Below are 22251 nucleotides of genomic sequence, written 5' to 3'. Positions count from 1 at the left end.
AATCAGAATAAAAAGCTGCTGGCCTTCCGGCTCGCCCAACTCCAGCCTTTTTTAAAAGGACATGGACATATCCATAAAACTGGCAAATTCTAGATTCCAGAGGAATTGCATTAAAGCAGAGTTAAGCCTGCTTCCAGAGACAATAGCCAACTGTGGCCACAAGATGGCAGTAATTTAAAAGATGGTGGAAAACACGCAATGAGAGAAACAGAACACCGTTTGACATGCAAGGCTTGCATCGATAGTGTTTCATAATTTTCACTGGTCCCGATAAATCCTGTTTTCTAAGACATGACTGGGCAATATTCACACTCACTGGTTCAGAAGCTGTTTACTACTTGTCTATGTCTATCAGCTAAATGGTCTTTTACACGCAAAATTACACTGAATGTGATTCATCTTCTTGAAATAATGAAAGGTAGAATAACATCTGACGCTGCAAAATTAGTTGGTAATAAAGGAAATTTTATTTAGTGTGATGGAAGTGACACATATAGGGTCAAAGGATGTCACTGACTCACATATGATGGGATATAAAATATATTAGAGGGTGAGCTACGCAAGTGGAATCTGAAATATCAACTAGTGCCCAGGGGTGACAAGCAAATTGCTAGATAAGTGGATGGACCTTAATTACATCTGCCTGCTGTTTGGTGATGAATAAGCAGGTATTCACTGGGTCGTAGAGCTTTTTTTCTGAAAAATGAAAAAAAAGGTGTGTGCTGCAGTTGTAGACAATGCTTTGACATTACACCAGAATGTTAAAATTGTGGGCCATAAAACAAAATAAACAGTAAAGAAGAAAAAACAAGCAGAAACCTGCTACGAAGCTTTACAGTTTTTTACATTTAGGACAGTATTGCAGAGCCTACTATCACAGGCATGTTAGCATCAGCAGAGGAAGCTCAGTCTCAGTGGAGGGTTCTTTACACCGTCTTTGAGGTCACAAATCACAGTACTAGTACTACATTGCTCTCGAAACTGTCACTGCTGCCTCACAGATGATGTGGAGGAACCCCTCAAAATAAGGACCATTCACTTAAATGATTGCAGACTCGGTCTTGCAATGTAGAAGCAAATCAGATTAATGGTGGAACAGATGGAGTTTGCTTGATTTGTGAGACTGACGCTGTATGTGACAGTCAAGTCTGGACGACGTCTGCTCACTCTCTTTTACACAAACACACTCAGGTCCCTCTGTCAATAATTTATACTTTGTATGGTTTATGTTTCATAAAACGTAAAAGTAGGTTTTGTGTTTCATCTTCCTCCCCGCTTTGCTTCATTGCTTCTTCAAATACAGATGCACTCTTCTCCTCCTCCTCTTTCTTCACCTCTGTATTTTTCCCCCCCGAGAATTCATTTTATATTCTATTCAGTCAGGTCTTCTCACTCCCTGTTATGATAATGGAAGAGAATTGTCAATGTTTAATGAAAGGCTGGAGGCTACATACAGGTTCAGACATATCCTTGTGTACGTGAACATAAGAAGTTCATCTATAATTAGTTCACACATCACTGTGTTTCAAGGAGAGCTCTGTTAAATATGTGCACATCGGGGTGCAGATTTTTTCGGACAAGTGTCCACTGATTTGCATACCGCATGTATAGTGCAATTGTTGATTTGCCTCAGTAAAGTGTGCATAGAAACATGTTGGGGTCATGGTTCATTTATCTATTGAAGGGAATCCAGTGCTGTAAGTAGCAATTGTTCCCACTAAACACCTCTCTGACGTTCCTCTCATCCTTCCTTCCTGCTGCTGCTATGCCCAATCCAGAGTTGCCAGTTTGCACCACTTCACCTCATCCCCATTTAGGTGTGAAATGTATTTATATTCAAGGCAGAGGGGGAAAAAAACGGAGAAGTGGGGGCAGAGCAGAGGAAGTGACACAACCAATCTGCGGGAAAAGGCGCCTCTTTCTGATGCCTGTAAAATAGCATATTCCTCTGGATAAAAGCAGGACAATGGGAAGCTGTCGGTAGCTATGGGCCACAGTTAGGAACATGTGGAGAATATTTGAATTGGACTGCTACGCCCTTCTGGGCCAGATGAGAAGGTGATTCAAAGGCGGTGGAAAGAAACGTGAAGCCGAGCTGTGAAGTGGCACTCTGGCGATAGGGAAGGAGACAGAAGCATATTACAGAGGCCAAGAGTAGTATGAATGAGGCCTCTATGCAACACAGCCCACAACTCTTAACACTCTCTTGAGTTACTGCAAAGACAATATGAATTTTCTTACTAGGTTCTTCACTTTAGTGTACTTCTCTTTATTCCCTTGTTCAGGCCTGCACAGCTTGACAGAATCACAAAAAAGCCACATGCTGTTTATATATTTTTTTAAACCCAATCAATTTGTTCTCTCAATCAATTAATTCTGTCTGAAACTCAGCTTGCATTGTGCTGCATGTTTAATCATGCAAGGCATGCAGAGCTGCTCCATCACAGAAATCCACTGGACAAGCGTCTCTGGCAATCATCTTCCACCCATATCGAGCCAACAAAGAGATGACTCCGAGTCTCCCCCGGCACTATTATTACTTTTTAAAATCTTTTAAAGCCGTTGTGATGAATTCTTGATGTGGATTAATATTTTCACTGCACACAAGAGTTAGGCATTTGTGCAGGGGAAAAAAAGAAGAAGAAGTAAAAGAAGAAGGAATGGGACACTTGCCAAAATTTAAAAAAAAAGGAGAAATTGAGATGCATCAAGAGTCATCCACAATTCATCTCCCACGCCCAGTCTCCAGACTCTCTTATTCTCAGCCGGCTCTCTCTGGGGTCTATCACAATCGAGGGACAGCGTGCGAATATCTGTCGTGCAATGTTGTGCCAGTGGAGCTGTGCGTCAGGAAGCGCTGATTCACGGTCGGTGTGTGGTGGGATTGGGGAGCGAAGAACTCTTACTGTAGGCGCTGTCACAAAATGTTCATCTCAAATCATCCCGATGGATCAGTCTACAGCCCGATTCTTACGAGACACGCAAAAGAAATCCTCTGTCACCACTGCGCCTGGGCATGCATATGCATATCACTGATGTGAACAGCGACTCATTGACAAATGTTTAAAGAGTCTGACTAGGCTGTAAATGAGAGCAATGGAGAGAAAACAATATGAGCGTGGAACGAGGCCACAGCACAAGACTGGCAACAAACACGAGTGACATCTCCGTGGATAAAAGTCAGCGGAAAGGAAAGCGAGAAAGGCACAAATGCTTCCTCAGCACTCCTTTTTTCCTCAATTATCTGGTGTTCACTGAAGGCGACGACGGCTTTGTTTTAAAGAAAGGGGAAAAAAAGAACAAACTTTAGTAGACTCATAGTTCAGATGAAAACATATCGTCCACGGAGTCATTAATCCGTCTCAGAGTCGCGGCCCATCAAGCTCCTCCAGCGAAACGCGTGATCGAGCAATAGACAGAGCAGTTGCAGAGATAAAGCAGCAGAGTACAGATCTGATTAGGCTGCTGTCTCCGTACACTCCACGGGGATTAAGCACAACAGCTCCTTGTTAGACCTCCCTACTTCATTTCATACAGCACATTCGCCATTAGCAAAAGGAATAACAGGGAGAGAAGGGGGGAAAAAAATCACAAACGCACTCACTAATTAACACTCCTGCGTGGCCACACAATCGAATTCACATTTTAATATGCAGTTAATGTGCCACTGGTGCTGGATAAATAGCATCAGATACATCATGCATTATTCGTCCTGTAAAATGAGACCTTAAAAAAAAAAGGCAGAACAAATGAAGTGCTTGTTTATGAACCATGTTTGGGTACAAAATGCTCAGAGTGTTACTCTCTGTAGCCACTAGTATCTACATTTGCATGCTTAAAGTGTCATTAGCATTTTTATATAAGCTCTGCCCCGAAAGATGTCCTGAGAAACTAGAGAACAAAGCCCTGTGCGCAAACACACAAAGGCATGCTCAAATACACATGTATCATAACAACTTTGTGCTTAACATATTCATGATGTTGTTAGGTGTTTATTTTTTTTTTTAAAGAGATGCTTATCATATCCAGCTTGGTGCCTGCATTAAAGTGAGGGTTAGATTTTGTCCTTTGTTTTTCCAAATTTTACAATCCCACTCTCACACATATCATTACGTAACATAACTTTTTCCTAGACAATAAGTTGGGTGTTTTGGGGTTTTTTTGTTCTTTGTTATTTCTGATTGATTACGCCTCAAACTGCCCTTTGGTAACCAGTAATTAAATTTAAAAATGTCATTGTCCTGGTCACAAAAGCAAAGTCTGAAAAGAATAATATGGATTTTCTCGACCTTTGAGGCAATCAGGAGAAAAAACACTTACTACACAGGATCAAAAGCGTAATTGCTGTGTTTGAAAACTGCAGACTCTCTACTAGAATGTATCGTTGCATTAACTCTTTCCACCTGCAAGCTGTAAGCCAAACACTGATGATTATTGTTAATGGGATATCAGGATCACTCAGGACAAATAAAGAACTGTATCTTTCAACTCAGTTTTGCTCAGCGAGCGCCAGGTATACGATTTAACTCAAAACCTTTCCTTAAAACTGCAATGGAAGAAAAATCAGATTAAATGTAGATGAAATCTATGTGCATTAACACAAAAAAATACTATGGTTTCAGCTTGTGTCCCTACCAGAAACAGCTGTGTGATACAGCCAAAAAAACTAAAAACAGCACAGAGTGCAGTGAATCAAAAATGCAGAAAATTCCTCTTTTCTGCCGCTGCCCTGCCAGCGCTGGCACCAGCTCTGCCTCTCTGCCTTTTAATAATCTAGTCGCATTTTAGCAGGTTTGAAACCTGAACATTACACTGCATTATGCAGTGGAGGCTGGGGGTCATTACTGGAGGAAGAAAATCATCAGGGGAAAAATCTGGATTTGTGTAGTTTCTTGCCTTAGACCCTTGCAGAGCCACTGAGGTCAGTAGTTTGAACTTTGGACCCAAACGTGTGGCCTGTCCATCCAGCCATCCAGCCATCCATCCATCCATCCATCCATCCATCCCAAACCACCTCAGCTGGCTCCTTTTTGATGTGGCAAGCATGCAGCCACTTTTATCAAAGGCTAAGCACCAGCACCACATGCCTGAGGAACATGTACGAGCTGCCGGCCAACAAACCAAAACAATGGTTTGATTTGAACGGTATTGACTTGTGAGCTTATTGCGACCCTTTTTATACAAGTACTTATCTGATCCGTGAAAATAAATACTCTTTATTTCGCTTTGAAAATATATTTCGCTATGAAATGAATCTCGGTCACGTTACTCGGCTAAAATTTGTTGTGGCTGACTTGTCAATGACAAATAGTCTTGCACGAAAATTCTGAAATGGAATTTATTTTTCTGAATAAACTCCCGTCTCAGCTTTTCAACTAGATTGACAGAGTGCGGCGTGCTGAGCTGGGCTTTTCTTCGAAGACTAAGATTCCAAGAAGCTTCTTAATTGATGAAATCTGCCTTGTCAGATTTCAGGGCTTTTCCATCACTCACTTTTTCAGGCTATGCTTTATCTTCACCTTCTTCTTTATTGCTGCCAAGTTCTCTTTTTCTAAACTCGGCTCTACTTGAGCCGCGGAGAAAAGAGAATCTCCTCCCCCCCTTTCAAGGCAGGAAAATCCTCTTGTCACACATGAGAGAAACATGTCGACTCGCAGATTGACTGATAAGTCCTCATCTGACCATAAAACCGAGGCTTGCGATGTCATCGGCAGGTCGCAGTATTAAGTCAAATATTTCAGAACTGCAACCCGAGAGAAAAAAAAAAACTGCGAAGAACATCCCAGAGTGATAACTTTAGAATCTCTCTTCTTTCTTTTTTTTTGCTTTAACATTAGGAAGCGTCGCTGCTTCAGACGTTCCTGAGGAGTAATGTGGCAATATTTCAAGATGAACCCCAGTTTAGGTTCCAACTCAATCACTTTTCTTATGGGCCTCTTCTCCCTCTTTTCTTCTTTCATTTTTAAATCTCAGATCTTTTCTCTTAGATCTCTCTGTTTTTTCTTTTCTTTTTTGCTTTCTCGTCCTCAAGTGTTGCCCCCACTGTCTTTTCCATGTGTTTTGACGGTGGGGCTCTCCACACACAGTATAAATAAATTACTGAACACAATCAGATTAGGATAATAGTTTGATTGAATCATTTATGTGGTTTACAGTAACTAAGCTTCAGTTATAATGCCATTTGCTTGATAATGGAGTTAAGGTCGAGGATACGTCGCAGCTACAGGAAACACCTTATTAGTGGTGCAAAAATAATAAATAACAAACGAGCGAGTGGGCACGGAATCGAATCACTGGAAGTAATCAGTCTGAGGTGAACGCATGTCACTTTTCACGGCTCCAGACCACAATTAAAAAGACTGATGATGAATCTTGTCTCCTTAATTGAGTTATCCGTTCACAGATTTATGAAATAATTTCCTAGCCCCCTTCCGAGGTGTTTAAATGAAAGTTTTAATAATCAGAGTACTGCTTTAATCCCGCTATAATCAAATTACATCCAAGCATGCAAGCACTCTTGTCACCCCTCCTATCCTATCACGGGTTTCATTTCTCTTCTTGTCTCCTCTCTGAAGGACCCCCTCCCCTCCCCCACAGTTTTTGACATGTACAAGCAGGAGACATGGATTTCAATTTTGTCACAATCCCCACTTTTCTTTTTTTCACCCTCTCACAAAGTGTGAAATCCTGTTTGTTAATTGACTGATTTTAATTCAAATCTCAGAGCAGAATGATTCTGGAGTCACTCTATGTGTGTGTGAGTGTCTGAGTGTCTAAAAGAGAGATGATGAGAGTTGAAAAATGAGAGGAGCAAAACGGGAAGTGGGAGAAAAAAAGAGTTTGAACACGGGTGCATGACTTAAGTCTGTGTTTCTTGTTTAGCCTATTAAATTAGAGGAGGAGCAGGAGAATGATTGCGATTAATGCAGCTCTTGTAAATGCGTTCAGTGATCAAAACCGGCAGCGGTGTCTATGCAATGAGTGGCCATACTCAGAGTGCTTTATATCCGGCCGTGCTGTCACACAGAGCAGAATGGCAATCCTACCAAGCCATAAAACTGAACTTCCAAAATCTGACGTGACTCAAAGTGACAGCGTGATGCACATAACTGTGCACCGACACAAGCTCTGTGCGCTCGGTGCTCACGTGTGATGCAAGCAATAAACAGTCAGATTTCACACATGCGTACATCCACGTACCTGTAGATGATGCACGCGCAGTCCCTGCAGGTCCCACAGTTCTCAATGTCCTGTCCGGTTCTGTAGGAATGTCTTCTGTTGAGAAGCACAGAGATGACATATCAGGGGAAAAAAAGAAAAGAGGAATGCTTTTGTGTTTGTGTGTTTGTGCGAGCCCACAAAGACATATTGAGGTTATCGGTTTTCCCTCGCTGAGTCAAATCTTTGGCACACGAAGTCCTGAATATAAACCAATCTCCTCCCTGAAATCACCCCTGATCATTTTTTAATGAACGATACCCCTTCTAACGGGCTCGGTCGGTTACGTAAACCATGAGTCACTATATCACTCCAGGCATAAAATAATGCTTATGAGGTAGAAGTCAAGTCTGCGTGCACAAGGCCGAGACTGAATTTAAATACTGGAACATGCGAGATGTGTCACTTTATGAGACAGTAGGCTGTTCGGTCACATGTTCAGATGTCTTCAAAGGGCTGGCATTAGTGTTAACACTGTGATTTGGATTACGCTGCTCAGACGTCAGTCAAGTCTTTCCATGGATTCACAGACACGCATCCATTCCTGTGTATCCATGATTTTTTTTTTCCGCGTCCCCCCCGCAAACGTACTATTTTGGAATGATAAGGCAGAAGAAATTACTAAGCAGCTTATAATGTAGGAAGCAGATTAATTAAAGACTTGATGAGAATGGCAAACGGGTTTACACTAAAGAGGCATGGAGCATCTGAAACCACTTGATGACAATCTCTCCTGCCTGCTGCATACATGCATGAGGAACAAGCCGTTGCGGAATAGGTGCGCCGAAACTCCCATAAGCCTCCCCGTGGTCTGACATGAGATCAGTTCCTCAGCATATTGAGAGCTGACACTTGCCTGACTGACATGAGACGTCGTAAAAATAACTACAGATGCTCCCATGCTTTCTTGTCTGCTGTGCTCAATCTGGTGTTGCGTTTTCCTCTTTCTGTCGCTCAACCTGCTGTTTTAGCTTTTGCCTTTTTCACTCTAACCAAATTTATATTGTGTTCTGTCCACAGAGCTTTGTATTGACACTGTGTGCAGTAGGGGGATTGGCTATAAATAGAGGAGCTTCATCACAGCAAAGCTTAGGCACAACAACCATCTATCTGTAATATTCAGAGCACACGATGCTGGAAAGTTATTACTGCTGGGCTGTGGATATTCCCTTTTTGGTGAAGAATAATCTGCCTACAACAACCCACTTGTCTGCTCCGTTCCATGAGAGAAGAGACAGTCTATTAGTGCAAAGCGCTGTTATGTCTGGCTTTGATATCTATCCATCTATCCATCTTTCTAAATTTAATAAAGGCTGAGCGATTGACTGTTAAAAATTAACAGATGGCTTCTCACACTGTGCTTGGAAATGTGCTGCAAGGCTCTGGTAGCCTTGGGTTTACAGTTCCACTAGCCCAAGGGTTGCAGTCATTTCACATTTACAGCTTCAGTTGTGGGATAGCTCCTCTTTTAGCCCAGGGCTTTCACACTATTTTTTAAAACCAAACAAGCCCTTTTGAGGCTCTTGATTTAACCCCAGGCAGCAGCACCTTTCACACTACTGTTAACACTACCTTTGGAAACCACCTTGGGCATGTGGTGCCAAAGAACAATAGTGTGATCCGGGGCCATCTTCCCTAGTGTGTGAAATTTCTAGAATTAAATTCCAGACTGTGTGATTTTTTAAAAAGGCCAACAGCCAAAGCAAGCTCAGGAAATGAGCTAGCTTAGACCAAAGGCCATGACTCATGAGTCTAAGCTAGCCTTTGCAAAATCCCACATTTAGGTTAGCCCAGGGCTAACCAGAAGCCTTCAAGCACTTGTTCAGAAGGCAGCAGCAGTAAGAATGTTATTATGTCATTTGCAATTGTCAAAAGGGTGACAATCATTAAAAACATTGCTGATTACAAAGGTCTGGAGTCAGTATGCAGGAATTAGCTTTCACTTGAGAACTTTTCTGTTCTTCTGCACTACAGAAAGAACATTGCTAAGTCTTTATACCATTTGCAAATATTTGGGCACATTTAGGCAAATGACTAAGCATAATGGTCTACAGTTCATTTGTTGTTAAAATAGATAATGTCTCTACTTGCGGAACAGTCCATCAAACCATCAAAATGTGCTGACCCTGCTGTCATGTAAGATCTGCGCATGCATGTGTATTGCATATTTTTAGAGTACGGTTGTTCCCAGTTACTTTGGCTCAATTGTTCAATAACAGTCAAAACTGTCAAAAACAATATCTGAAAACCTTCAGCTTTAAATGTATGCACATCAAAGAGAGTTATCGTCTGTCATTTAGCATTTGCTAATTTTCTTTTAGGACATTTAAGCAAAAAAACTAACAACCTTGGCATGTCTTTGTAATTAAAAGAGGACTTGTTTATGTTGTTTAAATAGTTTTGCACTTTATTATGTATGTCATTAAATGAAGAATAGTCACCCAGAAAACCAAAATCTGGTGATCCAGGTGTATGTACATATTTTATAGAGCTTGAGTGCAACAGAGTTACAACAGTTTGTTAACACTGAAGAACTACCTCATTTTATAGGGTAGGCAGCCTGCCATGAATATAAGAAGATGCGGGAGAGTGCAGAGGACGGATGCAGCATACAGTGGTTCTTTCTCTATTACACTGAAAGCGAGCACATTAGGTGTGAGGTGGCTGAGAATCTGTGGCCAACAGAGTAACAGGATGTCCAGTGATTCCAGCTCTGTTTATTGATGTAGAATACTAGAAAACTGTGTCTTGTTTCCACGCTATGTGCTGATGATAATCTATGTGGTGGTGGGGGGGGGGGGGGGGGGGGGGGGGGGGCGTCTTTGCAATTATGTTTACATTTTACGGTCTGTTTACTGTAATTTACTATGTTGTATGATAATTGCAGGAAATTTTTATTCATCACATTACATGCTAATGTATGTGTACTTTTGCTCTACAAAGTATGCAATAAACACTGCATGATAAATCATCTGAATTCACTTTGATACACAACAGCACTCAGTTATCATCAGGAAAATAAGCCGAGTGCAATATAGTTATTCACTGTCAATAGAAACATGTAGAACAAAACTTTTTAGGGATATTGGAAGATGAGTAATTCACTTGTAGAGTTATTTCGACCAAATACAGAAACATTCTAATGACTCTGGTTTACACGGTGTCAAATGAGCTTGTCATTTTTTGGCAGGAGTAACTTATTCATTGAGACAAAAGCCTATTCTGAAAGGTTACGGTCAAGTTATAGTCTTTTGCAGGCTGACTATAGTGTTTTTTCTATGTTTGAGAGAAACTGTAAAATGTCAATTATCAGTTGTTATTGTGACAAAAAATACAGCCAGTAGATCATCAACAAATATGCTTAGTAGTACATTATTGCTTTATAAATCAGATGAACCCAGGTGCATATGAGACTTGTGTTTTCTCCTTGTTTTCTATTTCTGTTGATACGAAGTTTATTGTTCACTTGTTGTTTGGTTATGTTATAGTAATGCCCCAAAGGTACTAAAGTCTCAAGTGAAGCACTTAAAGATCATAGTTTCACTTTAAACAGACTTGTTCATAATAATCACAATTTAGAAGTCTCAATTTTCTGTCTTACCAGGGTGAAACATACACTGGAGAGTTTATATGTGTTATTATGGCTATCATAAACTAAATCACTTTCTGTCAACCAGTGATCAGAAAGAATGATACTGAACCTCCTGGCTTACTAGTGGGTACAGCAGCGCACGCGTGGTCTGTGGGTGATTACAACTGATAACAGTCATTTAATGGTCTGATAACATTCAAAACAGGTTCACTTTTTCATTATGTAAATTGTCTCACTGAAATTAAATATAGCCTCACCCATCTCTCTCAGCTTCCTTCTTCTCAAGGTCTTGAATGACATCCAGCAGGACCTTAATGGTGTTCTGGCTGGTCTCCAGGACCCCCTCCAGGCTGTGAAGTTGAGTCTGCAAGCTACGAATATCATGCAGGGGGCCATTGGGACTCAAGAGCTTTTCTGTGACCCTGGATGGGTCCAATTTACACCTGGCCCCAGACACCAACCCTCCCAGAATTTCCTGGACCTGTCTCAGAGTATCAGCCTGGGTGGCAGTCAGGGGCCCAGCTGTAGGCCGCCCCCCAGAAGCAGAGCAGCCCCTGGATCCAGAGCATCCCTGCTGATTTGGAGGGAGAGCGTGTTGGCTGTTGGGGGTGTTCGGCCTGACGTTGGCTCCTGAGCAGAGCATTTTGTGTAGCGCCCCAAGCTGAGCCTGGGCTGAGCTAAGACAGCTGGGCTTAAAACAGGCCTTGGCAGGAGAGGAGGAGGAGGAGGAGGACTGCTTCTCTCCCTTCATCACAGCAACTGGCGGAGTTTGAGCTCTGTGCTTCAGAGAGCTGGCTCTCTCACAGAGCTTTGGTGAGTCTTTTATATCCTCCTTTTTTTCCTTCTCTCTATCTTTATCTTTGTTGCTGACCTTGCTGTCTGCCCTGAGCATGGGTGTTCGGACTGCAGGACCTGGCGGATCATTTCCCTTTTTTCGTGGTGTGTATGGTGGAGGCGGTGGAGGAGGAGGTGGAAGTCGAATGCCCCTCTTATCCTGAGCATTGTACGGGGTCTGAGAAGGGGGGGTGTATGGTGGTGCAGCACGAAATGTGGAAGAGTACAGAGGAATGGCTTTAGTTGGTGTTGCACATTGTTGAACATTTGCAAGAGTGGACGCATAGGTTTTCACAAGCGGAGGCGGGGAAGTGCAAGATTTCAGTTTTGGGACGGGGGAGGAATAAGGGGTTATGCCTGTGCAAGCAGAAGAGGTATTTTGCAAAGTTTGACATGGGATGTTGCAATGAGAGACAGTTTGAATGACTGTGGCATAAGAAGGTGCAGTTGGATTCAAGTGAGGTGCATGGGGACCAACTGCATGTGTAGTTGTGTAATATGATATGGATGTGCAAGATATGGCAGTTTGAGTAACAAATGTACAGGGAGTTACATTTGATGAAGATGTAGTATTTGATGCTGCTGATGGTGGTTGATGTATTACATTTGGGGCAGGGGTTGGATGTTTGGTGAGATCAGCAGGAGTTATAATGGGTGTTATAGTTGGGGAAGGGGTGGAGCGGGTTAACTGAGGGGATGTCACCATGTTTGACATAAGGGGGGTGCAGTTTTGGGTGGGGCATGGCGATGCAGCTGAAGAAGCACTGGAGCAGACCGCGGCTGTGCTGGGTGTTGTTGGTGGGGACACAACAGTGTAATAGGGGACTGGGAGTTGGGTAACAGTAGGTACAGAAGTGGAGTAAGGAATGGAAAGTGCTTTGGGAGGAGGTGGGGTCGTGGAAACTAACTTGGCTGGAGAAGTACAAAGTAGCTTTGTGCAGTGCTCAGGGGTTTGTATTGGTGCACTTGTAGGTGGGGGAGATGTACAATAAGGCACAGTAGTTGTTTGGGTAGTAGGAGGGTCTGGAGTCACTGTTGGGGATATAGGCTTGCACAGAGTTTGCACTGAGCTGGGTGATGGTATTAAAGGTGGGGAAGCAAACGGGCTTTTAGTTTGTGTCTGTGTAGTGGAAAGTTTACAATCAGGAGAAGAGTGACTGGGAGAGCTTGTTTGTATTTGAGCGGTACACTGTTCAGCATTCAGAGGTAGGGTTGGATTGGTACTGGTGGTCTGAATTTGGGTTGTGCGTTGTTCCTCACTTGAAGGTGGAGAATGGTGATTTTCAGTTTGACTCTGGGCGGTGCAGTACTTTGAACTTAAAGGAGGGGATGGGCTCTCAGTCTGAACTTGAGTGGTACAGAGTTTGGCATTTGAAGGGGGTGGGGATGGACTGGGACTTTCAGTCTGTGTGGGAGTGGTGCAGTAGTGCACTTCCTTTCCGGGATCACTCGTTGTCCTGTTTAGACGCTTTCTCCTCCTGACCGCTGAGGGAGTACTGCTTCCCTGACGTTTGGGTCCATCTCGGCAGGATACAGAGGAACAGTGGTATGGCTCAGCATTTTGAAGGACTGAAGGAGGGCAGCTGTGCCTTGAGGTTTTTACAGCAGACTTCATTTCTGTCCTTGATACTTTAGACCTTCGTTCCACCACAGTTCGCTCCCCTGGGCCAGGAGGACCGTTCTGATCTTTGGACGCAGGTAACAACACATGGTTGTGAGTAAGGAACTCGTCTTGAGAGTCATGTTCGTCATCCCCATCCACCCCAACTGAGTCCCCAAGGCTGTGGCTACGAGTGTGGGAGGAAGAGAGAGATTGGGGCTTTTTCAGGCATGGGGAGGTCTGAATGGCTGTGCTGGTGCTTGTGCTGGGCCTGCGTGTCATTGGCAAGGTTAGAGAGTTAGCCTGTGGTGGTGCCCAGGTTCGACGTGTAGGACCAGGTGTCAATGGATGAGGAGGCGCTCGAGCTAAAAAGGCAGCCACCACCTCTATAGTGCTCGCCATGTCACCACGCACAGCCCCAACCACAGAGGTTTGGCCAGGTAGATCCTTGGTCTGTGGCCTATCCCTGTCAGTCCATGGCAGGGGGGACCTGCTGCTGTGTTTGCGAAGAGGATGTGGACTGTCACAGTCTTTGGCAGGCTTCTGATGGCTATTGTTTTCCCCTGTTCCACTGTTGCCACTGCTGCTGCTACCATCTTCCAGGTCTTTGAAGCGGACCTGGTGGGTGCGGTTGCGGCGCCGCTTGAGGCGACTTTCAATATCGGGGGAGTCTCGATTGAGAAGCACAGAGCGCACGGTCATTGTCCCAGGTAACTTGTCTGCCAAGCTGCTCTTGCCATTGGTCTGGCCTGTGAGCAAGTGGTCAGGCTCTTTGCTCACCATTTCTCCAGCCTCTCTCGCTCCCACAACATCCACACACTGTGAAGGCAGGTTGCTGTTGTGGAGAATCTCTTGTGTTAGTGTGTCAACAAGGAAAGCGATCTCTCCATTACTATATATTCAGTGTAACAGTGAGAGATCTATACGATTGACTGACTACGTTTCACTTTCATCCCAGAAAATGCTGTAGATGTAGCAGTCTCTATACAGTATTGCATTTAGCTGCTCAGCTCATCTGTACACCAAGGACTTCCTTTGCAAATAAGATTGTCCTCAAGAAAAGATCGATTACCATTTTCCCAATTCAAGGTATAGTATAGATATCTGTGAGAAAACTTGTCTTAAACTTCCCTTTAAAATCTTATATAAAAATAAATATATGCAGCATCAAATATTCTTTAAAATGTCCATGCTGTTTCATGTCTTCTGAAGTTGTACACTTATTTTTTGCCTCTTATTCACATTTCTCTTTAACATTCCAGCAAGAAGAACTCTTGCAGAGGCCAGGGAGGTTACCTGCAGATAAGTGGAGAGGAAGGGAATGCAGCCTATCCTTTGTCTGTCCATCACATTGGCTGGTCTACTTGGCAGCCTCTCCTTCTCCACCTGCTTTGTCCCCTGGGCCCTCAGGAGATTGGATGGCCAAAGTACGGGATTGGCTTGACTGCGTTCCCATAATGATCTGGTCTTTTTTAACTTTTTTTTTTGGTCTCTTCTGCTTCCTTTTTTAATTTTTTTTTTTCTCTCTTTCTTTTTCTCTCTCTGCTTCTTTCTTTTCTCAGCTCTTCTCTCCGTGACTCATTCTCTCATGGTCGAAGGCAGCATGAGTTCCTAAAGAGAGGAGAAAGATAAAGAGAGAGACGAATAAGAGACTGTAATTGTTTCCATATTATTGTGCTTCAGTTTCCATCGAAACACAATGTGCTCGTTCCTCCGGATAATGAAGAAGATGTAAGATAGGCAGCTATTTTGAAATGCATGAGAGCGGGGGTCAACACAGAATGGGAAACGGAGACATGAATTCAGAAAAAGTGCTGAAAGGATGGAGGTTGGAAAAGAGAGAGAAAAACAGGTTCGGTGTATCATCAGCAGTGGAGAAATATAAACTGAAAACAAGTGAAAAGAGATTGTAATTAAGGCCTATTCACACTGGCCAAGGGGGGTGTATAATGTTTTATTCCTTTTTTATGCTCTTTCCTCTCAGTATTGTTAAAAGTAGCCGTGTTTTAGTGGCAGCAATAATTTTTGCATTGAGTATCACTCCTGCTCATGGGCACACAGTATGACTGTTGTCATATTCCTTGGATTTCTCTTTTTCCTCCATGTTTTACAGTCTGTTGCCCTGTTATCAGTTCTTGATGATCTGCCATGGTGACATCCTCTCTGATTCATCTGGTCATTTTGTGACAGTCTGTCCGCCATGCTGCAGTTAGTAGTATGTTCTCGTCACCCCGATTCCGTGCTCTGTTTTTGACGATCTATGGCCTTGATACATGCAGTATATATCACTTCATTTCCTGTCTGCGAAACAGGCAGCCGGGCGTGATGCTGTCATTTGCCTTACACGATCTATGGATCTGTTCCTCGTTATCTCCTCGTGATAGCCTCTGACACTGACAGGCTCGGGCTAATTCTGTTGTGCGAGTGTGACTGGCTGTTACTCTGTTCCCCTCACCCCACCCACCCTCCCATCTTCTGTGGGAGGGGTAATTAGTGACTCCTTCACAGCTCCCAGGTTATTTAGGGAGAGATACCCGAGGGGCTGCCACTTTTATTTACATCCACTGTTTTCCTCGCTTTCCTCTCTTTTCTTTCCACTGAAGAGGAGGATCTTTGTCACAACTGTCCCCCCTCCCCCCTCCCGTCAACCCCTTTAAAAACATGGTTATTTGGATTAATTATGATTAAAGTCACAGCAGATAGAGCCTTGAGGGGAAATATCAACCATGCGCACTGTGATATATTAATGGATTTAGAAACAAACCGCGGGATTCCTTCTCATTTTACTTTCTTATCGCCGCCATGTATACAGATGAGCCGCTTAACTGTGAATCATCCGGAAAAAGCAAATGACTCTGAGTTGAGGTACACATTTTTTCAGATGCGGGCGTGGGTGACGGTGCACTACGGAGGCTCAAAAACACAAGCTATGGTTCATCTATAGCATAGAAGCTTCTGTTCATTTGACCTTGATGGTGATTTCTCCTTTCCTCACTTCTCCCTGGATAAATTTGTGGTTCCACCCTTCCTGTGTTTTTCATTAATATCCAATTTCACTCTGGTCGTTGGTCTACCCATTTCTTGCACGAAGCAGCCTTTCAACCTTCACCCTGACAGATTTCCCTCTACGTATCATAGGGCCATTACCCTTACTCATTCTAGACGTGTCACCCTGAGCACACCTTTCTTTCATCTTTCTCCCATCTGGCCCTTCTTTTTTTTTTTACCTACTCTCAGCTCTATCTTTCTATCTTTATTTCCCAGTCTACCGAATGCTTTGCAGCAATCTCTTCTGCTGCCTCTTTTTGTCTAGTGCTTTCCACAGTTCATCCCCCTCACTCTGCAAACTACCCTCGGATCAAAATTTACGCTGACAGTTTAATGAATCCAGGCCCCCTCTTAATGCTGCATGGGCTTACTGCTAGGGCTGAGGGCAGCCCTTTTGCACATGTGACATTTCCATGTTGAGCTTTATTGGCAGACAAGAGATAAATCACCAGGGAAGAGGTGGAAGGTGTGCAGTGGCATAATGCTAGCAAGGGTCATAACTCTTAGCAGTTATTGTTTAGGATGTACTATAGTCTCTTTGCTATCTGCTTACGTCTCCAAGAAGGTTTTGCTGTTTATATTACCTCCTATTCTCTTTCCTGTGTGTGTGTGTGTGTGTGTGTGTGTGTGTGCATCATGAAAATGCTAAGGTCACATCTGATCATCCCGTGCTAAGCTGTTGTGACTCTTAGAAACGCATCTGAACATTCAAAATAGAAGAAGTCAAGACTGGTTCCACAGATATAATAACATTCTGACGATTTCAAGGATACTGAGAACTGTATCCATGCCAGTAGCACACTTTTGGGTCTAAGTATGCAGAGGGGATGGGAGGTGTCATGGATTGGATTGTTATGTAAAGACATGTCAGATCAGATTGTCTAGGCACGCTTAAAATTTGTCAGAGAGGACTGCGATGAAGAGGAGGCAGAAAGAGGAAGAGGAAGGAGAGGAGGTAGACATGCTGGGATATATTTAGAGATGCTATGAGACACATAGCAAAGCAAGAGGAGTAGGAATCGGAATAAGTAGGAGGGAGGAAGAGGCGGAGGGAGACAGACAGGCGGGGGGGGCAAAAGCAGGAGGAAGCAACCCCTGGCAGCAGAGGAAATGTCATGGTTAGGGTTCAGTGAAGTGGTAAATCAGGAGCATCAGCGTGTCAGGGCATTTAAGGGAGAAGTGGAGAGGAACTAAGAAAAGCTATATGATCAGCTATCGGTCCTGTAAGCACACGGAGGTTAAGAGTTACACCTGTGCTTTGTCACAGAAATTTACACCACGGTCGGCTCAGAGAAGAGATGCAAAATGCATAAGCCGTTTTGGTGTTTGTGTTCTTGTCCAAAGAGATTTCCAATTCAAGAGCAGCTCCTTGGGAGTTGCCTGCAGATGACTACTTTGTTAGGTAAGCACTGAGTGTAGTACAGCTCAGCAATCTCACAAACAAAGGGATGTTCAGTTTTATCTAATACAATAAAACCAGCAAGTGCGTTTACAAATGCAAAAAAAAAGACTTGTGCATGCATGTGCAAATCAACAGCGTAGAATATATAGGTTTAACATATTATTATTATTAGAAGCAAGGGAGTATGTGAAGTAAAGCAAGTAAAAGTATTGTCCTCGGTGCTGGTACTTAAAGCAGAAAACGGTACTACTGCTACCTCTCACCGCTGAAAGTCTTGAGCCTGATCATGCTTAACAGCAAATTAAATTAAACAAACACAAATTAAATTATGATTCTTAATTCATTAGATATCCAACGCAACACGGTGAACACAGCCATTGTCATTCCTGTCAGACACTTATGTAATAGGGTCTAAATGTAAATGCCGGTTTGTTTGATTATGACTATGTAGGCTACTGGCATTCCAATTTGGCCAGCTTCAATCTTGGCAAGCTGTGTTTCAGCAAGCTCTAGCTGCAAAGGAAGTTTTATATAATCAAGCTGTATAAAATAAAGCTATTGCCCAAGTGGTATCCACCGTGGCTGAGAATGAAGTTTTAGCCTCTGGATGTTAACCGCCACGCATGAATAAGATGGTCTTGCGCAGTTTACTGGTGCTGATGGCTGCATGTGTCTTGTTCTACGAATCTCAAACGAAACTCTATCATAAAATTACATTATTTCTAATGACCTGCAGGGGGAGACTCCTCCAGCTGCAATCTGATTTACGAACTCAGCAGACACTTTCCTAAATAGTTTACAGTTTAAATGACTAGTGTAAAAGCTTTCTTAATATAGTAAGGTGCTCATTTGATAAACTACGGTGAAATTTAAAGTTAAATGAGAAAGCAGACCCTGTTATATCATCTATTTACCATATGATCACTACCATATGAGCTAATGGTGCTTTTCGGTTTGCTGGTCCGAATTGACCTCCTACTCACGATATCTAACCCCAAAACCTGGATGACCATGGTTAAAATGTCAAATTTTAAGTTTCAGAATGTTAGTACGAAAACCTGGTCACTAGCATTTCAGTCCAACAAACACACCCTTCTTTTTCCTCCAGTTTATTCTAATTGTGAGCATTCTTTACTGTACTGAAGAAGGCTTAAACTAAGCAACTCCATCAAGGAGGTTTTGTGCTTGGTTTGGTTTGTTTTCAGAATGATCAGTCTAAAAAGAGTTATGGACAGATTTGCACAAACAATTATTTATCTCTGGGCAAAAAGTTCCCTCTATATCGTCACAAAAAATATTAGACTGATGGAAGAGAAAATGGGTAATGCTGTCTTGATCTTCGAGACAATACTTAAAAACTAGCCTAGATGGAGCTTGCCTTCTGGATGCAGAGACTGGAGATTTTCCACTTCATCAGGAGTATGCAGTCTTTGATCGTTCTTGTTACAAAGTGTTTAATGAAAGTCACAAATCAGATGAAACGTACTGTAGTTATTTTCATATAGATTTCTATACAATCTCACTGCTTTTTGTAACCAGAGGAGTCTCCCCCTGCTGGTCATTATAAAAAATTAAAGCCACTTTTTGCATCGCCTTTGCTTTTCAGACCCGAAGGCCAAGCTGTGCTTACTACATGCTTCTGCTGTTCCCAAGCGACAAGAAAACAATCATTATTCACCTCACACTGTTTGGCATAACCATGAGATTCTGGCCTGATAATACCACCACACACACACACCTCATGTCTTAATTTGGAAAAGCAGGTTTGTTTTGAAGCACTAAGTCTTTGAATTTGTGTCAGAAATGGAAAAATTTTGACTTACAGTGCAGAACACTCTTAATATAGTGTATTATATAAATTGTATTTAATGACAGATCTGTACCACGGTGATTTTAAGTGCTTTACTGTGATGCTCTGCACAGCTCAGGTGGCAAATACTTTTGCTTCTCCTGCCGCTATCATGACTTTAAAAAGTCATTCAAACATGCATGATATGTTATCTCGCAAAGTTTCTCACCAGCTTCTTACTAAAGAGGACACTCTACTCGTTCCAGCTTTCTTCAAGGATGGCTGGATTACCTCTATCTTTCCGAGCGCGAGTGCCAGAAATGATTTGTTCCATCTGTCCTCTTTTAACCAAAATCCTCTGCCTAATATGAAATCCCTATATGTAGGCCAGTGGATGGTGATAAGCATACTTAGCCGACTGTGAGCAAATTTGAGAATGTTTGGGTGTCTGTGAAAGAAAGCCAGAGTAAACATTGTTCTTCCTTGTGCTCATTCTGCGAGCCCAATTGTCTTGCTTCGCTGGCTGCTTCAGTTTGTTTCTCCTACTGTTCACGTCTCCTCGCCACTCAGTGCCACAGATTTCCAAGGTTCCCAAGGTCTCTGTGGGAATTCAGCAACACCACATAACTCGTGGTCAGACGGACATGTCCAGTGCACAGCAGCATGCTACACGTATGCAGCACAGTCCACTCCCCTCGGGGGGTTACTCTCTGCCAGGCTGCAACGTCGCTGTCCAAACTAATGTTCCAAGAGTACATCATAGTGTGTTACCTATGAAGCCAGCATGCTGTCAGTCCAGTGGAAACACCTGGCCAGCAGATAGGCATATTCTCCAAGTGCGTAAATGAAATTAAGAATAAAAGAAAAGGACACGTTAACTTCTGCTGGGCAAAGACAGAAAATGAAGTGGCGCAGATAGATGACAGATTCTCTTTTTTTTTAAAGCAGTGTGCTAAAAGAAAAAAAAAGTGCTAGACGGAAGAGCCGAGAGACGGCAATATCTGACCTCTTTAAAGATGAGAGATGAGATGAAAGGGAGCGATACGGTGGTGCAGCGCAGAAGGAGGGAGAGAACAAGGGGGGAAGACTTGCGCGACAACAGTCAGGATTAACAGCACAGCGTTTCTTCACACAGGAAAAAGCGAGCGCACGAATCTGCACCTGCGCGTGGCGCGTGCACGTGTGTGTGCACGTGGAGGTGTGTGTGTGTGTGTGTGCGCCCGCGCGAAAGAGTACGTGTGCGGCTGGGATTGTTTCATGCGCACCAGTGACAAGATTGCTTCACTGATGGATGCAAACACATGTGCAAACTATGAGAAACAACTACTCTCACATGTGTGAGAAGATTACTGAAGCATGTTAATATGATTGAAATGCATTAATAATTTCACACTTTTCCTGGGAGGACTCTGCAGAATGAAATGCTCATGTTGCCAGAGCAGCACACACACACGCATAAATAAACACACACACAGATCCATACAAATGGAATTCCCTCTTTCAGTGCTTCCTCTTTAAACTTTCTGTGTATAGCTCCAAACACTCACACATGCACACACACAAACACACACACACAATCCTGCTCATGACAAATGTGCAATGAAAGCACGCTGCTGGAATCTGCAACGCCACACCACCGACAAACCAATCTGAGCTTCTCACTCTGTAAAGCTTCTCATAAAGCTGCCCAATATCAGAAAATGACTCCCACACCTGCAGTAAAGCAAAAATCCCGAAACCACTAGATTTCTCACACACACACACACACACACACAAATCAACACGGGCACACCCCCACTGCTGAATATGTGCACACACACACACATCTGCCGAGTATGTAAACAAAATGTATGCAGGCACGTGTGTGCACGCATGCGAGGACCATTCAGTGGGCTGTTGGGAGCCAAAACAAAACAATAAGTCAAATATGTCCTCGCTGCCAACGTCCACTGCACGCAATCAACGCAGACACTTGTACACTGCTTTTTAAATCTCGCCTCATCTCTGATTTGCCTCACTCTCCATCTCTATGGTGATGCTGCGAGAAGGCTGCTGATGAGATTGCTGTACTATCTTCCATCAGGACACAGAACTGAGTCACACATACCTCATCTCTCTCTCTCTCTTCCTGCTTTCCTTCTGTGTTGTCTTCCCACAAGTGCTCGCTCCCTCTTCCCAAGCTATTCCTTCACGTCGCTTCCTCCCATTCTTCCATCCCTCTGGCATTCATGTTTGCTTTTTCTTTTTTAATTCCCACCTCTCTGTCACTGCTGCTCAGTGAGCTTCGCACCGTTCCCCTTCCTCTGTGCAGAGTCCATCTGCTCCTCTCTTGTCTCCCTTTCCTCTCCAGCTCACCTCTTTCTCTCTCTCTCTCTCTCTCTCTCCTCCTCCTCCTCTCTGGTTGTGTCTTCCTCTATTTCACCCTCCTCTTTTCTCGTAGATTCATGCCTTTCACGTGGGAACCCTTTTATCCATCCCTCACAGCTCTCAGCTCCGCTGTGCCTACCTAGTTGTCTGAGCGTTTGTTCTGTGAGTGGAAGTGAAAGGACAGGAGGGGGAGTAAGAAGGCAAGAGTGAGCAAACAGGCAGTTATCGTCTCAGATGCTCCTCTCAGTTCTCCCCGTCCTGCTCCTTTTTTGCTCTCTCGCCTTTTCTCTCTGCATCTCTTCATCATGACCTCCTCTCCGTGTCGCCATGCAAGCCCCCTGTCTCCTTGTAAGCAAAAGGAGGGAGGGGGGCGAAGAGAGGCTGGGGGAGAAGGAGTGTGG

General features: G+C 43.4%; 1 protein-coding gene across 2 annotated transcripts in view; it reads right to left on the bottom strand.

The window, feature by feature from the left end:
• Nucleotides 1–22251, bottom strand: part of LOC102081017 (mucin-5AC) — a 40776-nt gene extending 18525 nt beyond the window's left edge. Inside the window, exons 1-3 of one of the 2 annotated variants that reach the window (XM_005456219.4) lie at nucleotides 21591–22251; nucleotides 11068–14855; nucleotides 7201–7272 (exon numbers count right to left, since the gene is read on the bottom strand). In XM_005456219.4, the coding sequence (XP_005456276.1) occupies nucleotides 7201–7272; nucleotides 11068–14027 (3032 nt within the window). In that variant the 5' untranslated portion in view covers nucleotides 14028–14855; nucleotides 21591–22251. Of the gene's footprint in view, nucleotides 1–7200; nucleotides 7276–11067; nucleotides 14856–21590 lie in introns of both variants that reach the window. The other variant, XM_005456218.4, reaches the window with a different exon arrangement.

The sequence above is a fragment of the Oreochromis niloticus genome, linkage group LG7, assembly GCF_001858045.2.
Source record: "Oreochromis niloticus isolate F11D_XX linkage group LG7, O_niloticus_UMD_NMBU, whole genome shotgun sequence".
Classification (NCBI taxonomy): Eukaryota; Metazoa; Chordata; class Actinopteri; order Cichliformes; family Cichlidae; genus Oreochromis; species Oreochromis niloticus.
Note: the sequence above shows the minus strand (reverse complement) of the source record. Positions and strands in the feature narration are given on the sequence as shown.